The 7,326-nt window shown below is 37.8% G+C and overlaps 1 protein-coding gene across 1 annotated transcript; it reads left to right on the top strand.

The window, feature by feature from the left end:
- The first annotated feature begins 663 nt into the window (after positions 1-663).
- On the top strand, positions 664-7,106 carry LOC127508873 (gastrula zinc finger protein XlCGF7.1-like). Its single transcript, XM_051887340.1, has 2 exons — positions 664-852; positions 6,130-7,106. The coding sequence occupies exons 1-2, from the start codon at positions 696-698 to the stop codon at positions 6,924-6,926; spliced, it is 954 nt and encodes a 317-aa protein (XP_051743300.1). The 5' UTR covers positions 664-695; the 3' UTR covers positions 6,927-7,106.
- The last annotated feature ends 220 nt before the right edge of the window (positions 7,107-7,326 follow it).

Genomic DNA, 7,326 nt, shown 5'->3' with positions numbered 1-7,326 from the left:
GTATGTTTGTATTATATTTGTCACGGTTTTTATTTTAAAATAGAGATTATCTGATAAAAAATAGATGCACTTCTGTGATTGTAGACAATGCTGTGTGTGAACAGGACTTTTATTTTGGAGTGACGACATGACGTCATAAGACTGCGCCGCGCTCCTGCATCTGTTGTGAATAAAGGTTTGTTTTAAGAATTTAAGCTGTTTTAATCGACAGAAACAGTTCAATGATTTATAGTTTGTTTTTTACAAGCGATGTGAAATGAGTTTATTTACTATTTAATGTAACATTGTGATTCTTTATCTAACTGTAATGAAGGATATTTGTGTGAGTAAAGCTCATCCACTGATGAGAAACAGTAAACCTGCGTCTCATTTCTCTCTATAAATCATAAATCAGTTTATCATGAACACGAGTTCAGTCTCTGGCGAGTAATGATGGAGAAACTGAACTTTTCAACTCCGAGTCAATTGAATCAAATACTTTGAGAAATGATTCAGTGAATCACGACACGTGCTGCTCAAACAGTGAACATGAACGACAACAACAAACACTAACAAACTAACTAAACATGTTTTCATCAAAGAGTAATCATTTAAATATAATCTATAATTCATTAAATAAATAAATAAATTAAATACATTTTGTTTAAACGGGTCATTGAAGACTTTTAACTCTGTTAATTATTCTCTTCTTAAAGATGGCGTTTATTAAAGAGGAGACTGAAGACATAAAGATTGAGTTTATTAAAGAGGAGACTGAAGACATGAAGATTGAGTTTAATAAAGAGGAGAGTGAAGACATGAAGATTGAAGAAACATTCAGAGTGAAACATGAAGATACTGAGGAACAAACAGGTTGGTTTTATTCTCACAGCTGAACTCAGTCATTTGATCCTTATTAAAATGTCCATTTCCACAGAAATAGAGAATATACAGAAGTATAATCTTACAGAGAATATTACAGAAGTAGCCAAAACAAAACAATTATTTTCTGCAACTTTAAACCCAATATTTACTTATGAATAGAGAACATAAACAGCAGTAATTGAACATTAAATCAAGCAATAAATAAGTCCTAATTTAAACATTTTACATTAATAAAAACATTTTGAAGTAGAACCGAGTGAACTGCTAATATTTGATGAAATATTTACCTTGTCATTTGTGGTACAGGTGTAGGTTGGAAATCAATAAGCACTGGCAGATTGAGGCTAGAGGTGAAATGGTGTGAAAATTTTATATATTGTGATTATTGTGAAAAAAATTATCATGTTATCATTTACATACACAAATGTATAAAACTGCTATTTTTGTTGTTGTTGGTGGTGCCGATATCCTTGCTTCCTGTCCACTCTCTACGGTCCAGTCACAATAAAGGCACCAAAAAATTAAATCTTTAAAATTGCTAACTTTTCCAGTTGGTGTTGATGCTCCATGTGTGTTTTGCTCCTCAGTTTGCCTCTGTTATGTTTGGCTCGGTTAACTGCTGCTTGCAAATATATTTATTTTTTGTTATTATCATTTAATCAAGCTACTTGTTCAGTGACCCGGTCAGGCAAGTACAATTCTCTTTTACCTGCTCAAAAATTCACTTGTCCCGTACAAGAGGGTCTTTAGTAACAGGTGGATTTTTATACTGAGATATGATCCTCCAGGTCACGTCTACTCTCCACCGCTGGCTGAAACTCTTCTGCTTCACTTCAGACATATACTTGCAAACTAGAGCTGTCAAAAGTACACACTTTGGTACCACGTTGGTACTGAAATTTAAAAAATCTGACGCTTTGAGTGCTGTTGAGCGTATTCGTAAACACCTCTGATTGGCGTCACACTCATCAGATATGCCTGTGATTGGCTACAAAGATCAACACACAAGGAGTGTTTGAATTTGAAAGCGTTTGAAAGCAGGCGTCTGTCAGTGGACTGGTCAGCAATAGACATCTGCTTTCAAACGCTCCCGTGTGTATCTGTGTAAGCGCTTGGTGAAGAGCTTCATTGATGGCAATTTACCACGTCTTTACAGCGTCGATCATTGAAGCCAATCGCAGACGTATCCGATGAGCCGTGAACACAGTGGCTAATCGGAGGTGTTCATGAATCCACTCGAACACTCAAAGTGTCATATTTTTCAAGTTTTCTGTATGGACTAGGTACTGATGTCGGTACTTTAGACAACTCTATTGCAAATTTCTCCCCTGGGGTGAACCCCCACCTCTAATTTAGGCAGCTCCCGCCGGAGTCCTGCATGGGTCGTGTTTGATAAACCCGCAGTTAATACCACACCCGACCCGATATCCGATAAAAACACTAATTTTAGACCATGCCCGACCCGACCCGCTTGACATAAAAAACGCGACCCGACCCGCATTAAATCTCCTACATGAGGTAGACAAAAATAATTCTCATGTAGCCTAACACAAGCAATAAAATCAACATTAGGCATTCGATGTCGCTGCATTTCATTAAACATTGCATTAATGTTTGAAGAATGTTTCAGTTGGCCTATTTTTAATTGTAAGCTTAAAGCTACTAATATTTTGGCAGATTCACTCGGCATTTAATTGCGGTTGTCTCTTCTGAAACTCAGTTTTATCTGTCCTCTGATCCTCTTTGTAGCAGCGCAAAAAATATTCTGAAGCTTTTATTCAAATTGTGAATAGTCTATATTAGATACATAGAGCGAGCAAAGCGCGCTCCTTTCATTCAAATGCAGCGCGATTGGCTACAATGCGCAGTGCTGCAAATCGTGCTGCCTTTAACCACTTAAATTTGGAGCGGCCCGGTACCGGGCCGAGGGGGGTGCCAGAGTTAAACAAAAAGAGTGGTCCTGTAACTTCATAACCCCTTGCTTGATCAACGAAGAACAGGTGTCATTTTAAAGCTTAGAAGCTTTTGGCTTTCCAGTGAATATAATGAATATGACTAACTCTTAACCACTGCTTTTAAATTTGCTGTAATATAAGAGGAGCACCATTTTTATTTGTTTACTTGAAATGTGGTCTGTAAAAGCATAATAAATAACTGAGTCTTTTGTTATATATTGTTGAAAAGGTCTCAGCAAGCAGAATACAAAAAGCATATTTGTTTCAGTTTGTGACCAAACTATACCAAGTATTTGTATGAAAAATTTGCTGCCAGTGCACACAACAACAGTACACAGATGAAGCTTTTGCGTTACGTTTTGCTATATAACTTTGCGAATCATCAGTAAACCATCACACATCTTTATTTAGAGCAGGTTGTCTCGATTCATCATGACGCAGTGTCACTTCCTCTTTCTCAGTTAACATGAAATCATCTATTGTGTTTGAGTTAAGCAGATGACTTACGGGACCTATTTTGATCCCTTATTTTTTTAGGGCTAAATGATTACTAAGGACTTTGTTGCAACGCATAACAGAACTTAAGGGAACACTTAAGTAATTAAGGGAAATACTTAGTGACAGCCTTAAGGTTTTTTTCTTGCAACCTATGTTTCACTAAGGGTACCCTTAACCTTGTAACTAAGGGATTTCTTAACTTAAGGGCTTTCATGCAACCAGGCCCAGGAATAGTAGTTTGCAATGAAAATCCTCCATGTCAGCCAATCCAAAATCCTCCATCAATGTCAGCTCTCTTCTAACAAGCTGATGATCTTCACCAGATTTGAAAAATAAAGGAGACATATAAAATGTGCAGTGGTGGGTGCCTTTGGACCAGGTTTGAAAACCACTGGTGTATTGAGTATAAGATCTATAGATGGGATGGGCAACTCTGGTCCTGGAGGGACACTATTCGGCAGAGTTAAGCTTCATCTTTGATAAAACACACCTGCAAAATTTATCCCAACCCCAAAATTGAACCCTAATTCTTCAGGACTGCTTGAAAATTACAGGTAGGTGTATTTGATTAGGGATGAAACTTTACTCTGCAAGATGGTGGGCCTCCAGGACCAAAGCTGCCCATCCCTGATCCATAGGATTGGATAGGGGATAGGGTATAGGGCAGGGGTGGCCAAATGTGGCCCGCGGATGAATTTCAAATGGCCCGCAGCTTGTCTGTTAAAATATATGTGGCCCGCCATGCAATATTTACAAATCATGCAGTTTCACAATGTCAACACATGGTGGCAGTGCTAGATTTTAGGCCAGAGAGAAAACGCAAAATGAAACGGCGCTACTTTTGCGCACTGTGCAGCATGCGACTCACAAGCTCACAAATGTGTTTACTTGATTTGATCACACGACCACTAAACAGCCAGTGAGAAGTGTTCGAGTTCGGAGTAGAGGTCTTACGTACAAGCAGCAAACCTCTCTGTGATTTCATTTAATTTAAAGGCAGTTAAAACAGCGCTGGCTAAATCAACAACACTAATGTGCAAATTGGAAGAAACATTGAGCCAATCCAGTTAGAATACCGTCCAACCAACAATTCAACAACATTTATCAAGGTTTAACTGTGGTAACACTAACTGTAACTGCGGTATTTTGTCAGAAATGTAGGTTAATATGTAATTTTATTTTAATTTTTAATGTAGACATGTATTAAATGAGTAATAAAGGCCAAATTACAGACTTACAGTGTTTATAGACTAAATACCATAAAGCAGTGGTCAGCAGCCCGCGGGCCAAAACTGTCCCACAGCAATAATATCTGGCCCGCACCTGCAGCCAGATTATTTGAATAGTGGCCTGTTCTGAAATAGATCTTTGTCTCATGGTGCTGTATTATCACTGTGTCTACTAACTTACACCAGACGTGCCGCAACATCTAAAAGCTGTCTACACTGAACGCAACAAACCGACCGTTGCAAAGCACTTGGACTATGTCAGAAACAGTACGGGGAATCCGTTCACTGTCGGGAACGTGTAGACAATATGAGTGTAGACAATATTATTATAATCGGTTCTATTATCTTTTGTAGTGTCATGTCTCGCCATTCCCGTCTGGTGTCGGTGTTATATTCTTTGAAAACAGCGACAACTTAGTTGCAGATAAGGCACACCGGCTTTGCATTTACAAAACTAGGTAGGATGAATGCATAGTTGTCTTTCCATTCTTCTTTGTACGCTCTATTTTCGCTGACAACTTTCCACTTTAGACTCTTTGATAGTGCCATTTTCTCTCACCAGCTAGCTTAACATCACTCTGCACATGACGTAATAGCATAGGCTACCTCCAGCACGCAAACAATTAAAAAATGCAGTTTAGTATGTGAGGATGCCAAGGAATAATTCTGAGTGTAAAAGTAGGCTACATCAAATAATTATTACAATAAGTTAGGCTCCATTGTGTAACAAGCAAATTAACATGTTACACATTTATTATTCACAATATGGAGAGAGGAAATAAAACATAGTTCGTTAGGAGCATGACTCAAACATGCCATTAATGGGCTTATTCAAGTTATTTTTATCCATTCCGGATCTCCCACATGTGTGTTTTAGCAAGGCGGTCTGTGTTGCAACTTGGTGAATGAAGATACTTGCCAGGTTACGTATCACTACTCTGCTTTATTAATTTATCCAGTGTAAAACCCAGACACCGCCACACAAATGTGACTTTTTGTTAATGACTGTTCTACAGGCTTTTACACAGAGTAACAGCTCACTACCAGTTACAAAAGACACTCTAACAGTCTGTCACAGGTAATTCTAGTTGCATTTTTCAATTAATTTCTTAAATGATCCTTTATGTTCTGGCCCGCCATCTAGTGGCAATTTTTTTTTGGCCTGATGCCAAACTATATTGAAACAATATTTTTACCATGTAGTGAGATGCCACGTGTGGTTTTACCTGCGGTGATCTAATTAGAGTACTTTTTAATTTAAATAACAATAGAGTTCTAACACAATAATATATACATTTCGCCCTTTAAAAACGAGGTTGATAAAAGTTTTACAGATATTGTTTGTGTGATAAATTTACATCTCTGTCCTATGTCCCTCTGTCAAATCTGTCATGTTTTCAAGAAACAAAACATCTAATATAAATATGTGTATATTTTATAATATAGAAAAGGAACCCCAGATGTGTCCACAATGAATCTGGCCCCATTTTAAAAAAGTTTGGACACCCCTGGTATAGAGCATACATGTTGTTGGTTTTGATGCATTAAATGTCTCAATTGTTTTATGTCTGTTTTTGTCCTAGACCTAATGACACTGAAAGAGGCGAGTCATGAATTTTATGAAAGGGAAGAAGAGAAAAAACATTACGATGAACATCATGATTTCATGATTGGAGAAAGATTGACGCAGGCTAAAAAGTCTTCCTCACAAAAAAGAGCTCAAAAGACAAGAACTAAAAGTTATTTCACCTGTCAACAGTGTGGAAAGAGTTTCACATTTAAAGGAAACCTTAAAGTCCACATGAGAATTCATACTGGAGAAAAGTCTCACACCTGCAAACAATGTGGAAAGAGTTTCAGTCAAAAAGGAAGCCTTAAAGTCCACATGAGAATTCACACTGGAGAAAAGCCTTACACCTGTCAAGAGTGTGGACAGAGTTTCACTGTAAAAGGAAATCTTGTAGTCCACATGAGAAATCACACTGGAGAGAGTCCATTCGCCTGTAAACAGTGTGGAAAGAGTTTCAGTGGAAAAGGAAACCTTGAAATCCACATGAGAATTCACAATGGAGAGAAACCTTTTACCTGCCAGCAATGTGGACAGAGTTTCACACATAAAGGAAACCTTAAAGTCCACATGAGAATTCACACTGGAGAAAAGCCTTACACCTGCACTCTGTGCGGGAATGGCTTCACACGGGAACGAAACCTTAGGAAACACATGAATATTCACACTGAAGAGAAGTCATTTACATGTGATCAGTATGGAAAGAGTTTCATATTTAAAGGTGACCTTAAGGGCCACATGAGGATTCACTCGAAAGAGAACGGTTTTGGAAGTCGTCACTGTGGAAAGAGCAGAGGTGTAAAGAGTATCTGAAAACCATACTTGAGTAAAAGTACAGATACCTGACAGCAAAAATTACTCCATTACAACTTGAGTAAAAATCTTGGAGTATCTGATTTTTAACATTACTTAAGTATTTTACTCATAGGCTCAGAGATGCACTAGTCCTCGACACCTGAGAGAAATGCCAGTAAAAATAAACAATTGATTTGATTGATGAGAAATCATGTTTATTTTCTAAAATCAAAATAAAACTGAACACCTCAACATTGCAATAAATCAAGGTTGACACCACAGCCTCTCAAAAGTCTACAAAAAGTCTTAATTAAGCGCAAGTGCCCTAAAACGCCACAAGTAAACCAATATCCTTCATGAAGGTCTTGTCAATACAGCGGGTAAATAATGTTAAGTAGTTAGTCAACTTGCTCTGGAT

The sequence above is a fragment of the Ctenopharyngodon idella genome, chromosome 3, assembly GCF_019924925.1.
Source record: "Ctenopharyngodon idella isolate HZGC_01 chromosome 3, HZGC01, whole genome shotgun sequence".
In the NCBI taxonomy this organism is placed as follows: domain Eukaryota; kingdom Metazoa; phylum Chordata; class Actinopteri; order Cypriniformes; family Xenocyprididae; genus Ctenopharyngodon; species Ctenopharyngodon idella.
This window is presented reverse-complemented; position numbering and strand designations above follow the sequence as displayed.

Excerpts from the sequence above, each read along its gene's own strand:
- LOC127508873 (XM_051887340.1), top strand. The coding sequence starts at position 696 with ATGGCGTTTATTAAAGAGGAGACTGAAGACATAAAGATTGAGTTTATT. Across the intron at positions 853-6,129 it reads AGATACTGAGGAACAAACAG|ACCTAATGACACTGAAAGAG; the intron begins GTTGGTTTTATT and ends TTTTTGTCCTAG.